The sequence below is a fragment of the Trachypithecus francoisi genome, unplaced genomic scaffold (genome assembly GCF_009764315.1).
Source record: "Trachypithecus francoisi isolate TF-2019V2 unplaced genomic scaffold, Tfra_2.0 Lachesis_group6, whole genome shotgun sequence".
Lineage (NCBI taxonomy): Eukaryota > Metazoa > Chordata > Mammalia > Primates > Cercopithecidae > Trachypithecus > Trachypithecus francoisi.
The window spans coordinates 70,835,652-70,856,745 of record NW_022681471.1 but is presented as its reverse complement, the minus strand read 5'-3'; the positions used below and the strand labels follow the sequence as shown (position 1 = coordinate 70,856,745).

The following is a 21,094-nucleotide window of genomic DNA, read 5'->3' as shown; positions in this document are numbered from 1 at the left end:
GCGGTAGACTCCTGGAAAGGACCACAGGGAGATGAAGAGGAATAAAGAGCCAGCAGGGGACAGGAAAGAGAGATAAAGGATGGACATCACAGATATTTTCACCTGAAGTCATGCAAATTGGCTCAGGTATCCTCCAAAACCCTGCTCCGAAGTCCTTCCAAGAAGTCCTAAAGCAAATGGTCAGTTTATCCTTGGGACCAACCCTACCTTTCAACTTATCCTCATGGCTTCTCAAGAAGTAAGAGACAGTGTAGAAGGAAGCCAAGTTTCCATGGTATAGAGTCCCACCATGCAGGAGCACTGCTTCAAGCCTGAGGCTTCAGCAGGCATTGAATATGCCCAAACCTGAGCTCCAATTGCTAGTCCCTAGAAGGATGACAATCTCGGATGTCAGGCTGCCAGAGGAAGCGCTGCTTATACCCAGCACAATGGTTCGCCTAAGAATATTACCAGCAAATGTGCAAAGGGTCTCAGATTGGGGCTGTGGAACTGCAAATGACAGACTGGGTCTGGTGGCTACAGCACATTTCGGGCAGTAGGAGCTGGGTGAGCTGGCTTCTTCTACCTTCTGTCCATCTCTTTTCCTTCTCTACTCATCTCGAAAGGGAGCTAGAAGCTTCAGATTACAGTATGGTGGGGGAAGGGGTGGGGCCTAGGGAGGGCTACAAAGCCTATGTCTGGTGCCAGAATTTCGAAGGTTGCCCAAGAATGTCTTTTTCCCATTTCCAGGGAGTCATGAGACTTCATGTGTTTAGGATTAGCCACATGGAAGGAGCTGGGCATGTAGTGTGAGGTAGGAGGGTTTACTAGGGGCGATTGGAAAGAGCAGACAGGATGACGAGTAGATTTGACAGAGCAATGCTGCCAAGGAGAGGAGGGAAATAAAGGTCAAACAGCCTGACTCTGAAGCTCCACTCCAGGCCTGGGTTCCAATGTCCAGCCCACTGCTTATTAGCACAGTGTGTGGCACACAGTAGGAGCTCAGTAATTACTTGCTGGATGAATAAAGGCGATCTTGGCCAAGTCACCTATCCTCCCTGAGCTTCAGTTCCCTTATCTGTAAGATAAATAGTAGCTGTTCTTCCTATTTCATCTGTGTTGTTTCTGTCCCGTATCAGTTTGTTAGGTTGCCATCCTACGGCTCCTTCAATAAGGGAAAGAAAGGGCAGATGCATGCAAGACCTTTTTTTTTCCCTTGTGTCTTCTGCCTCCCCCTTCCCTCCTTCTCCTCCTTACTTCCTGACCTTGTTTGTTTCTTTTCTCTCCCAGTCAAACCTGGGGAAGAGTTCTGGGAACACAGAGCAAGTGTTGAAACCTTGGGTCACAACTGTAACACATTCTCACAAATGCACAACTCCCCCACTCCTGCTCCCCAAGAGAATTAGGCCTGGGCTGCAGTGTGGAGCTCTGAGTCTCCTAGGGGCCTCCCCTTGATTCGAACGTCATGAGTACCAGAAACTAGAAAGCCTCCTACCTTTATCTGCATTTCCCCATGCAGAGCTAGCCAGGCTTGAGGAACTAGCCCTCCCTGGGGATTAATCATATCAGCATTATTCCAACTCTGGAAGGTTCACCGTGAGCCAATTCCTCTGGAGTACATTCACCAGAGGAAAGGCAACCAGCTTTAAGCATATCAAGATGGTGCAAGGATGATTTTACAGTAGTAGTCATGAGCTGGACAGAGCCATCCGCTCTCTAACCTATACTTTCTTATGAACAATGACACATGCCTTCAAGATAGCTCATTGGCACGAGAGGAGTTTTTCTCTGTGTGAAGCTAACAGCTTGAATGGACTCTCCATGGCTTTGTGGGTCTTTTTTCCCCTCAGAAAGACTAATGGGCAGTAAAGATGGGAAAGGTGAGGTCTAAATTTGCCTGTCCCTTCAGTCATCCTGTGGCATGTGGAACGCATTTCTGTAAGATGAATCTTCTCAGGTTTGATTTCCAATAGGCTACAATCTCATCTTTTGTGCTTCTAAGGGATGTGGCAAGAAAGAGAAAAAGTCCAAGCTTAAAGGCTGAACAAATTCAACCAGATATGCTGGCTGAACTCCCTCACATAGAGTGGAGCTGAATCCATTCATTCCCTCATTGCCATCTTACCTCCCCAAAGCAATCTGTGTCACATCCTACACTTTATTTTTCATGGGGTGAGGGGAGGTGGAGGGGAGGTACAGTGAGAAATGGCCAGCTTCACTGAGGTTTTTATATGCAAGAACAAATAACAGTCTTGTAGACAGGTTCAGGAAAATTTTTCAGAATTCAGAAAATTCAGCAGCTTTTCCACACTGACCATTGTCATGGCAACGCACTATCTGATGGCAGCATGCGTCACCATGCTGGAGGGGCACAGTATCAGTATAGCAGGTTAGCCTAGCCATTTTTAGCAACATTTGGACTTCTTTCTAGCCTCGTTTCTTAAAGGTTTAGCTGAATTTCTCTTTGGTTCTGAGCTTCTGTGTTCTGCTAAATTTGCATGGCTAGAAAACAAGACTGTCAATATGAAAGGGATGGCTAAATGGAAAGTCGGAACATTGCTAGTATTCTATAGCCACTCCACTTGCTGTCTACCCTCTCTGGCTCCTCCTCACCCACTCTTAGCCATGTAGTTTCTCTTCTTCTCTGCATCAATTCTTTCTTATACATGGCATCACCTCCCCACACCCAACAACTGTGACTCATCTGCCAACCCCTGCACTCTCACCATATTCTTTCTTTTGCTATTTTCTCTTTGTAATATACAGCATCCTAGAATCTTAGGGTTGGAAGGAGCCTTAACAGCAATTTAGTCCAATCACCCTTCCCCAAGGCAGGGGCCCTTCTACAATATGACAGCCTAAGGATTGTCTAGCTTCTATTTGTATATCTCCAGTGACAGAGACCTCATGCCTTTCTGGCAGTCTGTTCCACTTTGGATAGTTCTAATAGTTAGAAAATGTCTTCCTTCTATTGAATGAAAATCTGCCTTTATAAAATATCCATCCATGGGTCCAGCTCTATGCCTTGTGGCCACGTAGACTCTGTCTATGCCCTTTGCTCTGTGACAGATATATGGAGTAGAGACCACATCCCCGAGTCTTCTCCAAAAGGTCCCAGCACCTCCAACCAGACCTCTTGGAGCCTGGGCTCTAGTCCTCTCCCCAGCCTGACTGACCTCCAGGAACATGCTCCTATTTGTCTAGAGCCCTTTAAAATGAGGTCGATACTGCATTAGCATCTCTGGAGGCCACTTTGCCCTGGTGACTCATACTGAGCTCTGAGTTGACTCAAATCCCTAATTCTCTTTTAGCAAAATGCTGCTAAGCCATGTTGCCCGGATTTGCATGCAGGTAGTTGCTTTTGTAGGACCCAATTCCTGGTCCTTATGTTTTCTTCCAGTTTGATTTCATTGTGTTACAATCAGAATATTGCTTTAACCTGCTAGGATCTTTAAAAAGCTTGACTTCCATGTAATTTTCATGTCCTTTAAGATCTATTATTTTTTTCATCAACACTTATCCCAGCCTTTTATCTCAAATCTCTGTTTGATTTTCTGCTCTTTTAGGGTTCTTACCTTTCCTTGTTCTCTTCCTTTGCATTACCTTTCTTATGTCTTCTCTCACTTGTCATTTCCATTTCCTCAATAGCAAGATGCCACCACTCTCTGGAGCTATGTGCCTGGGTATGTGTGCAGGGAAGCAAGGGCATACACATATCTGCCCATATGGAGGTATGAGCGAGTAGCTTCAAGGCTTGCTTAGTTCCCCTGTTTCTATTCTTTGTCTGTGGCTCTACCAGGATTTAGAGCCTGAATGGGGGAAAAAGGCAGAGTTGAAGGAAGAAGGGTAAGAGAAGCTGGTCCAGGATCAGTTCTGAGGAACACAGGACATGTGCACCAGGTTTGAGGGGAGCAGGGAAAACTAGGGCTGGATGGCTAGTGTTCATCAGGGCTGCAACACAGTGAGAAGGACTGGAGAAGGGCCAGGAGTGGAAGGACTTTGAAGGCCTTAAAAGTTGGATAAGGGAGGAAGATTTGGTTAGGAAGCAAGGACTTGTGGGGTCAGTAGCCACTAAGAGGTGAGAGGGAGTTAGCCTGAAACTATAGGGTCGGGAGAAGGCCGAGGGCTAGGGGACGCCTCAGAGGGGACAATCAGCAATGCTGTGAGAATAACCTTGAGAGTCTATGACTTCTTAGCATAGAAACTTTTCTCTGGCTAAATGAGCTGAGGACATGAAGACTTTGCTGCTGTCATATACTGTGCTCTGCTAGTAGATAGGGGCATTAATGCAACCTGCAGCAAAGACTCTCTGAGTGTAGTGTTTCCTCGGACTAACTTCAGCATAGAACAGGCCTCCTTTTGGTGTTGGATTATATTCCACTGAGGGACTCAAAGGTAGGAGAACTGGTGCTATCTTGGTCATTTTATGAATAAACATGGGAATTTCCCTGTCCAGGATGGGCAAAAAGATACCCTTGGCCTCTTAACTCTGGCAAATAATTAGGATCTAAAAAATACACATATGTATATGTACATTTAATTAAACAGGAAAATGGGTGCCAAAAATACTTAATGCGAATGGTGGATGAAGTGAGTTGTGAAGAAGCAGCTGGAGTTGAGAGGGGGCCCTACTGGAATGCTGAGGACACTGACCCCAACAGCCAGTGGACAGTGGGATCAGGAGGGCAATGCCCTGATGGCTGCCACTTCCCCTCCACCCCGAGGCCAGAATGATTCCAGGCCAGCCTTGGGGAAGGGAAGGAGGCTAGGCCAGGAAGGAGGCTAGGCCAGCAGCCCATCTGCAGTACTCTGGCTGAGTCCAGGGAACCCACTCCCAGGGCGTCAGAATCGCTGACTACTCATTGTAGTTCCACATTCTTTCGAGGCTCTACTGGATCAAGGACTCATACACACTGGAACAGAGTGTCTGTGAGCCCCCTCCCCACCCCCAGTAACTCTGAATTGACTTGAATTTTCCTCTTTTTTTTTTTTTTTTTTCTGGGGACAGGGTCTCGCCCGGGCTGGAATGCAGTGGTGTGAACATGGCTCACTGCAGCCTCGACCTCTTGGGCTCAAGGGATCCTCCTGCCTCAGCCTCCCAAGTGTTTGTGACCACAGGCATATGCCACTATGCCTGGCTATTTTTAAAATTTTTTGTAGAGATGGAATCTTGCCATGTTGCTCAGGTTGGTTTTGAACTCCTGGGCTCAAGCAATCGTCCCGCCTCAGCCACCCAAAGTGCTGGGATAACAGGCATGAGCCATGGTACCTGGCCAACTTTTCTGATCTTAAAGAGTGCTTTACTATTGGCCTTTTGAAAGAAAAAGGGTCTCAGGGAACACTTTAGAACTGATTTTCCCCTGGCAGGGCCAAAAGCTGAACCCTTTGTCCTTCTGAGGTGACATTAGCCAGCCAAATGACAATCCCAACCAGAGTGGCCAGTGTAGAATTCCAGCTACAAGCTGTCAGGCCAAGAAGAGGTTTCCCTTCCAAGTCGGTGAAATGATTAGCTACCAAAAGGCAAATGGTATTTAAGGAAGCCCCCACTGATGGGCCACCACAAACTGGGTGGAACAAGGAGGGCAGGCCTCGAGGGGCAGTGCTCACCTTTGATGTAGTTGAGGATTTGCTGGATTCGGTGGGGCTCATTGCGGTCTGGCCGGCAGCTTGGCGTGATTTCCAGCACATAATCAGGACCATATGCTGTGAAAAACTGTAAGGAAAAGGGAAAGGCCAAAAAACAAACTAAGCCACATAAAACCTCCAAACCAACCACATACAAACAATCAAAAGAAACACACTACCGACAAGGCAGGGGAGGCCTCCTTGGGCAGAACAGGATGATGCAGTAGGAAGCCCTGCCTTGGTGGTATCACTACTCCCCTTGCTCAGACCTTCAGTGATAGTCCCCTGTGAAATTATTTAGCTTGCTGTCCAACGGTCTCTCTGCTTAGGTCTCAACTTTTCTCTCCAACCTCAGCTCTTATTGCTTCCTTGTCCTCTGGCCACACTAGACTGCTTGGTGCTCTTCCAAATCACACCATGCTTTCTCTTCCCTTAGGATCTTTGCCATTGCTCTTTCCTGGGGCCTGCAAAGGCCCTCCCCCAGTCCCTGCTGCCTGTGAAAAACCTCCCCATCCTTCCAGGCGCAGCTCAAATGTTACCTCCTTCACAAAGCTCTCCCTCCTTCTCCACCAACCCCAAGAGCATTCTGTTGATACTTCTTTCAGGGCCCTTAAATACACAGCGCTTGCCTGCACATCACATGCAGGTCATTGTGCTGGTTGCAGAGGGACTGTAAAGATGGGTGAGACCTCCTCTGGGGTCCTCTAGATGCTCACAGGCATATTCTGCATTGGGTAGAGATTTTTCAACATTGACCCAATCTCCCCACACTGGACTGTCAGCTCCCTGAAGGCAGGCAGCACCTGTGTCCTATTCATCTCCTTGGTCCTCACAGACCATGGCAACTGCCTGTTAGTTTTGGTTGCCTTGAATTCCCTGGCCCAGGAATGGCAAAGAAGTCTAGTTTCTCTATTTTAATTTTTCTTTCTCTATAGTAGAGTTTATTTGGTTTTTATTCAGGGAATCAAAATAAATGTTTGTGGATTCTATTTCTAGCTTGGTAGATGACTCCTTGTGACCATTGGGAAGTCACAATATCTGATTCAGCTTCTCTGGTAGGACCGACTTGGGGAAAAATACTCCACGACAAAGGGAATCATTCAATCGGGATAAGTCTTTGAATGGGAAATATGCAAAACTACTATTTCTGTTTAGTTTTTAACAGAAATAGTATTTGTGCACACTCTCCAGAGGGAGAGCATATGGTCCTTACAATTATGTGCTTTCAATAGTGATATTGTTAGGTGGTAAGTAAACCAGGGAAATTCAAATTCCATCAAAACAAAATGGTACAGGGGGCATGAAAAAGGATCTTGATACGCATCATGATTTTGATGCCATTCAAAGAGCTTCTTAAAAATAATTCAGAGTTATTGCCATTGTCACCAAATTATCCTTGTAAGAGTCTGGATGTACATCTGGCACCGTGGGAGATGTTGTGGAATAATCTCTAGGGATGCTAACAGTGTCTCTGTAGAATCCATGGAAGTAATTTGATGGGGAGATGGTTTTGCATATCCATGACAGAAAACTCTACACATTAATTAAAAGAAAATGCCAAGACTGTGCCAATGCTTATAATGACCTTTGTGTGTATATATGTGTGTGTGTGGACTGATCTAGAAAGAAAGAGGGGCTTAGGTCCTTCCTGTTGGAGTTATTACTCTCTGATACCTGAAGCCCTGAGTTCCAGAGATAGAAAAGGCTTTGAGTAGAGATTGGCTTTACTAAACCTATATGTGGAACAGACAAGAGGGGTTACCTGGGGGACACATCCAGAACCAGTACCCCCTTTCCCCTGTATCATGGTTGAAGAAACTTGTATTTTTAGCCTAGGAGGGCCCCTCGGTCCAAGTTTGAGGACCTTGTGGGCTTGGCTGTGGAAGAGAAGGCTTTAAACAGGTGTGACACTCTCTCCTTAGGCGGCCTCTTCTCCAGAGTGTGACAAGTGGTACACTCATTTCATGGGTATGAAAAGACAGGCTTAGATAGTGCAACAGAAGAAAGGCAGCTGCAATGAAGAAGCTCCTCTTGGAGACCTGAAGCCCTAGCATCAACGTGCTATAAAAATCAGGGGCAGGGTACCTAGCTGAGGTATAGGAGGAGGGAATGTTCTGCCTCCAGGTGCGAAGATGACACTGCTGATTCTCTGTCAGTGAGACATGTCATGAGCTGCTTGATTAGGGTTTGGAACAACACGTCCTCACTTATGTGTGCCTATTATGCACTTACCTTCACTCTCCTACTTTAGCTCCCTCTTTGACCAAGAGCACACGGTTGCAAGATGGTCAGCTGGGACCAGGACTGGCTGCTATGTGACAGAACTCAGTTCTACTGGGATTAAGCCTCTGTCCTGGTTTCATTAGCACCTGGCTTTAACTAACTGATCCACACGGTAGGCACAGTCATGCATAACCCATTCTTTGCTGAAGCAGACTGGCTGCAGGTAATAGCAAAGTCTGGGTTCCTCAAGTTCTCCCCACCTTTGCCAATCAAATGTTATTCCCAGGTCCTGCTTATTTGCACTATTCTTAGGTTAGGGGACTCAGATGGTTTAAGAAAGTCCTTGTGTTGTGAGCCAGTTCTACATGGCAGCTGGCTGGCCTGCAAAGTTAGAAACTTATGTCATGTTCTCTTTGCATACCTTGTAGTGTCCAACTCAAGTCATCACAGGTTTCCCTTAAATGTATGTTGAATTAAATTAACTCACCAAGGGTTTAGCTAGCCATATAGCTAATTGTGTGAAATAATTCAAAGAATCAATTCATAGCATTAATATTTTTTCTAGACTCTTGAGGTAGCATGATGAAGTGGAAAGAGCACTGGCTTTAGAGTTGGGGGAGCTAGATTTTGGTGCCTGAATTTAGCTTGTGTGCCTCAGGTAAGCTTTTCTTAAAAAAAAAAAAAATTTAAATGTCAATAGCTTTTGGGGGTACAAGTAGTTTTTGGTTACATGGATGAATTACATAGTGGTGAATTCTGACATTTTAGTGTACCTGTCATCAGGTAACCTTTTTAATCTCTGTTTCATCATTTCCACCTGACGATGACAAATGCTGACCTGGTTGGGCTGTTAGAAGTCAATGAAATAATATCTATAAAAGGGCCTAGCACAGGGCCCAGCACATAGTAGGACTTTAATAAATGTGAATTCCCTTCTCCTGGGGCAAGAGGCCCTTGCCTAGCCAAGACTCATCCACACGCTGAAGGATGTCAGGTGAAGCACTTAGGGCTGAGATGTAGAAAGACGAGTCTGTTCTTCCTGCCAGACCAAGCCCAGCAGCCTCAGTGTCCCTCCCCGCTTGCTTAAGCCATTAGCTTAGCCTGGGAGAAACTGACTAGCCTGTGGAGAAACGGACTTCTGTCATAGTTTCCTGTCCTACAGTCCTGCCACTTGTTACTTACTGGCGAGGTGGAAAGGAAATACAATCACATAAGGCAAAAGAGATGTTGGGGTGGAGGGATTTGGCTAGAACTAGAAATAGCTTGAGGCCCCACCCTGAAACTGACCTCCAGCCCTGAAGAGGAAAGGAAATGGGCAAGCAGCAATCCCATTCCCAGACAGGTGGAGCAGGGGATGAAAGAGGCCAGCTGACCTTCAAGGGAAAATGCTGGCTTTGATCTCAGTGAAGGAAAGACAGAGTGCTAACCCCTCTCCACCCTTTCCCCTTTCCCCCTCAGCACATCTTTTGCTTTCTGGGCTTCAGTTTATGCACTTTTGAGGGAGAACATGGTACTGAAAAGGGGGCAAATGGAAAATATGAGATGGGGCAGAGGGATGCAAGTGAAAGGTAGTGGCTATTCTAGGGTAGTTGGTCCCTTCTCAACCCTAGAGTCAATGAAGAAAGAAACGTAAATAGCTCAACTTGAGTTCAGATCAGCCCAAGCTTGAGTTCAGTTCAGCCCACCTCAGTGCTCTTTTCTTGCTCATGTCTTCAGGTCTGCTCACACAGTGAAAGTGGCATACAATTAGATAGTTGGTCAAAAAGATATTCAGAAGAAGCCCCAATGTTGCTGTTATTCCTCCATAATCATGTTTGGTTAGCGGAAACCAAGCAACAAACCTGAATCCACCAATCCTTTTATCTTTGCCTCAACATTTAGTAAGTATCTACTATGTGCCCAACTAGGTTAGTCATTGGGGTACAAAGACAATAGGACATGTTTCATAGGAGAGATTATTATAGAGCAGTGTGATGAGTGGTATAATATTAACAATACTACACGTATTACAAGCTTATTATGTGTCAGGCACCTAAAGTGTCTAAGCATTTTTAATAGATTGACTAACTTAATTCTCACAACCAACCCATACAGTAACTACTATTATTGTTTCCATTTGAAGCTGAGGATCTAAAGCACAGGACAGTAGGATAACTTGACAGAAGTCATGCAGCTGGTATGTGTGGAGTGGAGATTTGAACTCAGGTCATTCCAAAGATCAGCACTAGCTATGGTAGCCTATACACTACCCAGAAAAAGTGACTGTGGAGTAGAGTCTGCAAAGGGGGTATAGAGGATGGGAGGGAGGCAGAGAGTATGAAACATAAGGGGCACATTTAAGGTATTGAAGTGAATTAGATATGACTAGGGGGCACGGGACAAGGAGAAGAAGGACACAAGGCTGAGGAGGCAGGCATGCATTTCATCATGGGCCCTGCTAAGGCATTTGGCATTATTCCTGACTAGAAGGTCCGTGAAGGCAGGACATTGTTTTGTTCCCTGCTGCATTGCCAGTTCCCAAAACAGTGTGTGCACCTAGTAGGTGGTAGATACTTGTAGGATAAGTGAGTGGAAGCTTGTGGGAGATACTGCAAGCAAGCTTTTTTTTTTTTTTAGATGGAGTCTCACTCTGTCGTCCAGGCTGGAGTGCAGTGCTGTGATCTCGACTCACTGCAGCTTCCACCTCCAGGGTTCATGCGATTCTCCTGCCTCAGCCTCCCGAGTAGCTGGAATTCCAGGAGCACACCACCATGCCCAGCTAATTTTTGTATTTTTAGTAGAGATGGGGTTTCACCATGTTGGCCAGGATGGTCTTGAACTCCTGACCTCAGGTGATCTGCCTGCCTCAGCCTCCCAGAGTGCTGGGATTAGAGGCATGAGCCACCAGACCCAGCCTTCTGCAAGCTTTCAAATGAGGGAATGAAGAGATCAGCTGTGCATTTTAGAGGGCTCACTGGCTACAGCGTGGAGAAGGTATTGGAATTTGAGGAGAGGAATGCAAGTAGGGACACCAGTTAGAAGGCTGCTGCTGTAGCCCTGTGGAATGGTAATAGGGCTTGAACCAGGAGAGGGTGGAAGGAATAGAAAGACAGAAAAACTTCAAAGGTAGCATCAATAGGGTTAAACAGTAAATTGTATGTGGGGAATAAGGAAGAGGGGAATGGCAAGGATTTCTGGCTGCATGGGAGAAGCATGAACAGGATGAAGGATATAAGCAGAGGAGAGGGTTCGGTGGTAGGGTGTATGTGTGTGAGAGGGGAGTTCAGTCAGGAGCATGTTGAGGGTCAGGATGCTGATGACAGAGTGGTCTCCTAGTTTAGGAGAGAGGTTGGGCCTATGATATAATACATGTCATAGATTTAGGAGTTACCAGCAACATAAAATCAAGGAATTGGACAAGATTGCCATGGTTGCTGGGGGTGGGGGGAGCTTACTACAGAGTAAGAAGAGGGGAGAGGCAAGGACAGAATCATGGGGAACAGCAATACTTCAGAGGTGGGTACAGGGAGTGGAAACAGTTCTGGCAACAATTTGAAATCTTGCTGAGAGGGTAAAAAAGAGGGAGCCTGAAAAGTGTCTTCTGATTTGTCCATTGGAAAGAGACCTTTGCTGCAGCAAAGTCAGTGGAGGGTGGGCAGAGGCCTGATGGGAGTGAGGAGGCAGAGATAAGAGTGATGACGGGAATACAGTAGTCCCCCACTTATTCCCGTGGGATAGATTCTAAGATTCCCAGCGGATGCCTAAAACCACAGATAGCACCGAGCCTGATTGCTGTCAATCAGAACAGGTTTCTGTTGTCTTGCACCCACAGATTTAATGCCTTTTCCTTCTTAACTAGGCGTTTATCCTTTACTGTGGCTGTAACTTTTGCAGTTTGAGGCGTGAAAGCAAACCTAGCACAAATTTTTCTTTTCTTTCTTTCTTTTTTCTTTTCCTTTTTCTTTCTTTTCTTTTTTTTTTTTTTGAGATAGAGTCTTGCTCTTTCGCCCAGGCTGGAGTTCAGTGACATGATCTCGGATCACTGCAACCTCCACCACCCAGGTTCAGGTGATTCTCCTGCCTCAGCCTCCCGAGTAGCTGGGATTACAGGCGCGCACCATCACGTCCAGCTAATTTTTTTGTATTTTTGGTAGAGACAGGGTTTCACCATGTTGGCCAGGCTGGTCTCGGCTGGTCTCCAACTCCTGACCTTAAGTGATCCGCTCGCCTCAGCCTCCCAAATTGCTGCGATTATGGGTGTGAGCCACTGTGCCCAGCTCTTCAGGATTTCACAGAGAGATTTTTTCTTATTGTAGATCTTAGTAACCTCAGCATATGATTTTTTTCCTTCCTTAAGTTGAGAACTTTCACCTTTTCACTAAAAGAAGTACTTTAAGGTTTCTCTTTGGCATATCCGAACTGCCTGCATCACTACTCTTGTGCTTTGGGGCCAGTATTAAGCAAAATAAGGGTAACTTGAACACAAGCACTGTGATACTGTGACAGTTGGTCTGATAATCAAGACAGCTACTAAGTGACTAATGGTGGGTAGCATAGATGGCATGGATACTCTGGACAAAGGGATGATTCACATCCTGGGTGGGAGGGAGCAGGACAGTGTGAGATTTTATCATGCTATTCAGAACAGCATGCAATTTAAAACTTGAGAATTGTTTATTTCTGGAATTTTCCATTTAATATTTTTAGACCACAGTTGACACAGCAGGTAACTGAAACTAAGAAAAGTGAAAGGGCGGATAAGAAGGGGACTAGTGTATACCAGCAGTCCCCAACCTTTTTGGCATCAGGAACCGGTTTTGTGGAAGATTATTTTTCCACAGACCAGGGAGGTGGGGATGGTTTCAGGATGAAACTGTTCCACCTTAGATCATTAGGCATTAGTTAGATTTTTCATAAGGAGTGCACAACCTAGATCCCTTGCACATGCAGTTCACAGTAGGGTTCACACTTCTATGAGAATCTAATGCTGCCCCTGATCTGACAGGAGGTGGAGCTCAGTTGTTAATGCTCACTTGCCTGCTGCTCACCTTTTGCTGTGCAGCCCAGTTCCTAACAGGTCACCAGCCCCGTGGCCCCAGTGGGGTTGGGGACCCCTGCTGTATACTATTTTTTTTTAAATCTTTTTTTCCAGGAGTTTGATACAGGGGTAGGGCTGGGGTAGGTGGGTGTTTTAAGATGGGAGGATATAAGTATGTTTATGGGCTGAGGGAAAAGAGTCTATAGGATGGGAGTCAGAGGCAGCATAATAGGTATTTTGAGTTAGTTATGTCTGTATTTCTGGCCCATTAGAGATCCACAAGGGAAGAATATATATATATATATATTATATATATATATATAATATATATATATATAATATATTTTAATCTTTATATTATCCACAGCTCCTAACATAAGGCCTGGAAAATAATAGGCACTCAATTCATGTTTGCTGAATGAATGAAACAAAATGATTGGGATTCTGTACAGATTCACATCCAATAGGGCGAATTAGGTTCTTGAAGGATGGGGTGATTCTAGACAGGCAGGGATGGAGTGTGTGTCGGGGGATAGTTAGAGGAGGCAAGAGAATGCAGGACAAGTTTGGGGACCAGCAAGCGCTGTTAGTGGGCTAAAGTTGGAAAAAGAGAGCACAGGAAGCCTTGATTCCCATGTTAAGGAGACAGGACATGATGTGACAGGCAATGAGGCAGGGTCAGGACTGGAGCAGAGCCTTATAGGAACTGAGAGCAGCAAATGCAAGTGGAGGCACCTGCAATAGTACAAGGTGGGGGACAAAAAAGGCTTGAACCAGAGTGATTGCTGTGGGGATGGAGCAGATGGGAAAGAGATACTGTGATAGGGCCGAGCGTGGTGGCTCTCCCCTGTAATCCTAGCACTTTGGGAGGCTGAGGCAGGTGGATCCCATGAGGCCAGGAGTTTGAGACCAGCCTGACCAACATGGTGAAACCCCATCTCTACTAAAAATACAAAAATTAACTGGGCATGGTGGTGCATGCCTGTAGTTCCAGCTACTTGGGAGGCTGAGGCATGAGAATCCTTGAACCCAGGAGGCAGAGGTTGCAGTGAGCCAAGATTGCACCACTGCACTCCAGCCAGGGTGACAGAGTGGAACCTTGTCTCAAAAAAAAAAAAAAAAAAAAAAAGGCTGGCGTGGTGGCTCACGCCTGTAATCCCATCACTTTAGGAGGCTGAGGCGGGTGGATCACAAGGTCAGGAGTTCGAGACCAGCCTGCCCAACATTGTGAAACCCCATCTCTACTAAATATACAAAAATTAGCCAGGCGTGGTGCTGCATGCCTGCAATCCCAGCTCCTAGGGAGGCTGAGGCAGGAGAATCGCTTGAACCCAGGAGGCGGAGGTTGCAGTGAGCTGAGATTGTACCACTGCATTCCAATCTGGGTGACACAGAGAGATTCCGTCTCAAAAAAAAAAAAAAAAAAAAAAGCAAGCAAGCAAGCAAGCTTCTGTCCAAATCCCTTTCTATAAAAATCCAAGTAGCTCTTGCATTTTTTAATTGTTAACTCAAGGTCTACTTTTTCCTAAAATTATACTTGCTTCTATCAGGGCAAGTCCAAGGTCAATGCCCAAGAGAGCTTGCAGACCCCTGAGGCTTTACTGTTTTTAGTTGGGGAAGTCATGCCTGTGACGGTAATGTGGGTTCTGGTCAGGAAGAGCATTTCTTGTCCTGAATCACCCTTTGAAAAGAACTCATCATAACCAGAATAACATGGCACCAGCACTTTGAACCATAACATGGTCTTGTACGATGCTTCTCAATCTCTCCTATATCACCAATTACTCCATCAAAGAACTTGGGCTCAACCATGATGGAAACAAAAAAGCCCTCTTTTTTCCCAGAAAAACATTTCTGTTTACAGGAAATTCAGTGATTACATATGTCATTTTTGGTACATTTTAAGGACATAAAATTGCAGTGATATTATTCGGAGTAGATTTTATTGCCATGGCTTTACAACACAAACAAACAAAAATAATAACTCCATTAGTTGTTGAATTGAACTGGCAGGAAGCAGCACATCAAAAGTGCTTGTGAGCAGGCAGGAGGATGGGGGACTGGGAGTGTCTAGAGCACAACCAAAAGGTCAGGGAGATAGGGGCTATTGAAGATAAGATGCTACATGTGGAGGTGAAGATGAGGATGGAAAAAAAGTGAATTCTTAGTTGCTGGAATAGAAACCTAGTGTTCTGTCTAGACTACATCTGTATCCTACCTGTGGTACTCATTTTACCTCTGAACACAGAGTTGGCACTTAAGAACTGCTTGGTGGTGAGGCTTATACCAGTGCATGGTTGTGCCAAGAATGTTTGAGTGAATGAAGAGGGCATGGAAATGGTTTTATTTTTCAGATATTTTAATGGTATTTAACCTATTGGTATAAAAAAGGTTTATTAAGCAAAATAATCAGGCAAACCTGGGAAATGTTATCTTACTGGAGCACTAATTATAATAATAATAATTATTATTTAGAGGGAAGATCTTACTCTGTCACCCAGGCTGGTGTGCAGTGATGCAATCGTAGCTCACTGTAACTTGAACACTAATTATATTTAAGCAAAGAATATGCTCAATATTAACATCTTATTTCATTAGCTAAAAGTACTTAGAGGCTTTCGTGAACACATATATATAGCCCTTTTGCATGTCATCTAATTAGTAAGGTTCTTATGTTAGTCAATCCACAGTAGTGTGTGTGTGCGTGTATATGTGTGCATGTGTGCACATGCATGCATTGTGCTAAGCATCATTCTAGGCCCTGGGGGCAAGCTGGGTACCAAAAAAAAAAGAATAAGGTCTGATGACTGCTCTCAAGGAGATGACAATCAAATAGAGAGGGAAGATATAATTATAGCAAAAGCAGAGGAATAAATCCAAGCTAAGGTATGTGGTATTAGTTAGTGTACAATAAAATGCCCTCACATGTGTGGGGCACTGGACAAATTAGGTGACTTGTCCAAGATCATAATCTTAACACTATGTAATACAGTTAACAGATGTGAACTTGAACCAATGATTTTGAACTTCCCATTTTATAGGATTCCATTACATCATGAAGCAATACGCATAGCAGTTAAAGACTGAGATTTCTGGAGTCATATGGGATGAGCCCTACATCTTTGCTCTACCACTGATGTAGTTTGGATGTGTGTCCTCTCCAATTTCATGTTGAAATGTGATCCCCAATGTTGGAGGTGGGGCCTGGTGGGAGGTGTTTGGGTCATGGGTGCAGATCCTCATGAATGGCTTGGTGCTCTCCCCATGGTAATGAGTGCATTCTCGCTCTGAGAGTTCATGTCACATTTGTTGTTAAAAGAGTCAGGAAGCTCCCCCGTCTCTCTCTTGCTTCCTCTCTGGCCATGTGACATGCTGGCTCCCTTTGCCTTCCACCATGATTGGAAATTTCCTGAGGCCTCGCCAAAAGATGTTGGTGTCATGCTTGTACAGCCTGCAAAACTGTGAGCCAATTAAGTCTTTTTTCTTTATAGATTACCCAGCCTCAGGTATTCCTTTATAGCAATGCAGATGGACTAACACAACCATCTACTAGCTGTGTGGCCTTAGGCAAGTGACTTAACTGTTCTGTAATTTGGTATTCTTGTTTGTAAAATAGGAATAATAACAGAACCTACCTTTTAGGACTGTTGTGAATTCTGAAGGCTTACCCTGTATCCCAAAATGCTGAAGCTAGAAAGAGTGGCAGAGAGATCAAGAACAGAAGGATTCCAAGTGAAAATGACTAATAAGAAAGATGGAAAAGAAGAGGAGGGAATGAGAAATTTGAAGTGGTAGGAGAGAGAGGCACAGAGGTGACAGAAATGAGTAGAAGAGATAAAAATGAGAAGGGGCTTAGATTGGGAAGGGGAAGAAGGAGGTCTAGAGGAGGAGACAGGAAAGACAAGGGCAGGGTGGCAGGGGTCTCCCTGCAGGCCAGAATTTTCCTTCAGGGTATGGTTTCAAGGGTTTTAGGGAAGGGCCCTGGCCAAGACTAATACCTTGCCCCATCACTGCTGATCCTCAAATTTCCACGATTAGAGAGAATGAATTCCTTCTTCATACTGTGTGCAGAGCCAACTCTGGTTATACCATATGTCTCTGTTAATCAAATGAATATTTTGGAAACAAGCCTACACACGAAGGTTTTTTACATCAAATTTTCCTTAAGCCAAGGTGGGGATGGAAGAAGGAAGAGTATAGGGATATTGCTTTACCTGGCTTGTTGCTGGACAAGTACTAAGATGACTTTGAAAACTGCTTCTACTGGAGGATTAATAAGAATTGATCCTTACACTACTCCAAACAACTGCCCTCTTTCCATCCCTTTACTTCTGAACTTATTAAAATTTCTCTTTTCTTCAAAACCTTGAGCTCCTCATTTCTCAGACACTTCAACTCACTGCAACGCACACCTCCAATGATTTTTTTTTTTTTTTTTTGAGATGGAGTCTAACTCTGTCACCCATGCTGGAGTGCAATGGAGCGATCTTGGCTCATTACAACCTCCGCCTCCTGGGTTCAAGTGATTCTCCTGTCTCGGTCTCCTGCGTAGCTGGGATTACAGGCGTGCATCACCACACACAGCTAAATGTTTTGTGTTTTTAGCAGAGACGGGGTTTTACCATGTTGACCAGGCTGGTCTTGAGCTCCTGACCTCAGGTGATCTACCCACCTTGGCCTCCCAAAGTGTGGGATTACAGGCATGAGCTACCGTGCCCGGCCTTGAGCTGTTTTTAGAAGAGAGATGGCAAAGAGATTTCAGCTTCTTGACAACTCAGATTGATCAGTAGTAGCTGCTTGGGGTACTGTGTTGAGAAACATTCTGAGGCTGTGCCTTGGTTCACAACAGGGAAGTGGGCCATGATCAATTTGCGATGTATCCATAGGGGTACATAGGGTGGGGTCTGAGGGCACGTAGTCATATGTGCCCTACATTTGCTATTCCTGCTTTAGGACATCAAGAGTGACCTCCTAATTACCTAACTAAGGTTTTCTTTTCAGTTATCACTAATCCTATTTGATCTCTCTCCAGCACATGTCATTACACTATCTTCTCCCTCATAACAACTGCTCTCCCTGTTCCTTCTCAGTCTCCTTCCCGGATCCTCTTCTTTCATCTGTCTCTGAAATGTAGGTGCCCTTGGGTTATATCCTCAGCCTCTCTTCTCTTTCTTTGCAGGAGTTCGTGCCCTCTCTCGGTGTTGTAATCACGCCTACATGGAGATCCTACATCTCTGGGTCCTGTCAGTGTTTGTCATCAGCCTCTGACATGCATTTATAATCATCTGCTGGACATTTCTACCTGGAAAATTTGAATTCTTGGTATTTTGCACAATGTGTTCTAAGTAGAGCTAATTGTAAGTCCTTCCGAAGAGAATGCTCATTATCTTTCTTTTATGTTTACTCAGAAATTCCCACCATACAATAAGCTCTTCAAGAAAGATTTGTACTTATGACCCTGAATGGGTTAGTGTGTTTGTGCTTCGTTTAGAGGCAATGGATTTTGTGCGTTCAAAATACCTGAAATAATACCATTCTGAACACGCCTGATTTCATCAAAATACCCGAAATAATGGGTGATGGGCCCAGTAAAAACCCAGACTTCACCACCATGCAATATATGCATATAAGAAGCCTGAACTTGTATCCTCTAAATATGTACAAAAAAAGACTTCCGAAATAATACGGTTTAGGAGATCTCTACCTCTGTGATATTCCCATGTTTGATGAGCAATGATTGTTTTTTTCTCCCTACTTTTTAAACAAAGAAAAACATATCTAACTGTGTGCAAGAAGATAGAAAGAGACATAGAGCACTCCCAAGACTGGCATTATCTCTCAGGGAACAGCCCGATAGCAAGCGCTATGCTTTGTGTATTACAGGTTGAATATCCCTTTTCCAAAATACTTGGGTCCAGAAGTATTTTGTATTTTGAATTTTTTTTTCAGATTTTGGAATATTTGCATTATACGTACTAGTTGGGCATGCCTAATCCAAAAATCCGAAATCTGAAATGTTCCAGTGAGCAATTCCTTTGCATACCATGTTGGTGCTCAAAAAGTTCTGGATTTTGGAGCATTTTGGAGTTCACATTTTCAAATTTGGGATGCTCAACCTATATTTGAAAACACTCACTGGTTATCTGCTGGGCAGGATTCAGTGTGGTAGGTGCTGGGGAGATGATGATGACACAGATACAATCTCTAGTCTTGAAGAGCTTACAGTCTAGTAGAGAATGCAGACAAGTACAGGAATAACTATGATGAGAAGAATGTCAGAGGTAAGTCATTTCTCAAGGGAATTCTGAAGTGGGAATTCTTATTCTGAGTGTGGGGGCTGAGTAATGAATAAGGCTTCATGGAGGAGATGGGAGGCAGTCAAACTGGCCTTGAAGGATGAGCAAGATTTAAGTAGGAAGGAAGAGAAGGTATGAAATGCACAAGAAGTAGAATGAGGACGATGAAGATATACTGTAAACAAGTCATCAAAAATTAATTTATACAGAAAGAACAGAGTACTGGGTCAAAATCAGCACCAACACAGCTCTGTAAGCAACTTTCTCGTCTGCTTTGAATAAAGCATGTTTCTTTTGTGATGGACCACAATAGAATGATGGCCTTGGCAGAGAGGGGCAAAGCCATGGATGGAATTGCTACTCCATCAGAGTAGGATTTATCTCTGATATATCCATCAGAGAGGTTACTTGGGGCAAATTGGAGTTGCACTTGCTTAGCACCTATTGATTCATTTATTCACTCATTCACATGATACCAATGTTTCTTGAGCACTCCTGTGTGCCAGGCTGTGGTCATGAAGAGATGCATGAGACTTGGCCCCTGCCCTCAAGGAGTGAATGGAGAGACAGCTATGCAAATGATCAATTGTAATGCACTGTGGGAAGAACCATAATAGAGGTGCAGACAAGGAGCTCCTGCAGTCCAGAGGGAAGGCAAAGCAAAATCCTAGTCAGCCTCTAACTGATTTCCCTGTCTCCCCTGTCTTCCTGAGCTTTCCATCAGAAATTCAGATCTGATCATGTCATTCCTTGCTTAAAAACCGTGGTTGGCTCCCCACTGACTGCAGGACTGAGTCCAAACTTGAAAGCAGGACATACAAAGGCCTTCACAGTCTGGCTCAGCTGACTTCTCCAGCCTTATCGCACACCATGGCCTGGGCTACAGCCCCTAAACTGTAGCCACATTGACCTGAAGTGTCTCTCCCTACTCCTCTTTATCTGGTCAATTCTTCTGTTTCCCTCCAGCCCTTGTTAAATGTTGCCTCTCTACTGTGCCGTTCCCAGCTCCCCCAGATGGAGTAAGTTCCTCCTCTGTGTTCCCACAGCTCACTGCCTCTTGATTCTATCACTTACACATTCTAGTGTAACTGTTTTTGTGCTTGTCTCCTCCACTGGGCAGTGTTCTCCTCAAGGGTGGGAACTGGGCCTTATTCTTTTCTTTGTCCCTAAGATTTGGTATGGGCCTGGCACATAGTAGGCGCTCCATACATCTTTACTGAGTGAATGAATGACTCTGACATGTGGCCAGTCAGGCCTGGTCATTGTCAGCAGCTGGCACTACTTAACATGAGAGATGCATACAAAATGAAGGGCAGCCAGAGTAGCTGAAAAACAGGCGGCTCTAGTGACATCATGACAAAAACAAACCAAAACTGGAGAAGGCTGAGACAACGCTTCCACTCACACTTTAACAAATGACTCTCGCTTCTGAGCAGCCCCTTTTTGTCTGCTCTCCCATTCACTTTCCAAAACCCAGTCATTGAAATGATTCTAATATTCATGGTCAGTGGCATATCCAGGAAACACCTAGTTTACAAGCAATTAAAATACACTAAAATAGATTTATGTAGGTTGAACCTGATCCTGCTGGTAAGAAGGGAGTAAATGACATAGATCTTGGAGGGGTATTTGCTCTGCAAGGTTGCTCTTTATCATTCTTTATCTACCTTACTAGTTTGGTGCTAACATGGCAAGCATCCAGAGGTATTTCTTAAGGCAAGGGTACTGTGAACATAGCGGGGAGCCCGTTCCACAGTTGTAGACTTGGTGCTTCCTGGCAGCCAGCTGTCCTGTAAATGCGTGAGTGCCACCTCTGCCCAGGCCCACACGGCACAGGGGAAAGGCTGGCTCAGAAGCAGGCAGCACGGAGTAGTAGGAAAGGTCGCCAGCACTGTGATCAGGGGCCTGGTTTCCACCAATACTTAATTCTTCAAGGCTCTGTCACCACATTGGT

At 44.9% G+C, this 21,094-nt stretch overlaps 1 protein-coding gene across 1 annotated transcript in view; it reads right to left on the bottom strand.

Annotated features, from left to right (window-relative positions):
• The window catches only part of HDAC8 (histone deacetylase 8), a 263,150-nt gene that overhangs the window by 17,096 nt on the left and 224,960 nt on the right, over positions 1–21,094 (bottom strand). Inside the window, 1 exon segment of the mRNA XM_033201381.1 lies at positions 5,587–5,692. Coding sequence (XP_033057272.1) covers positions 5,587–5,692 — 106 coding nt within the window.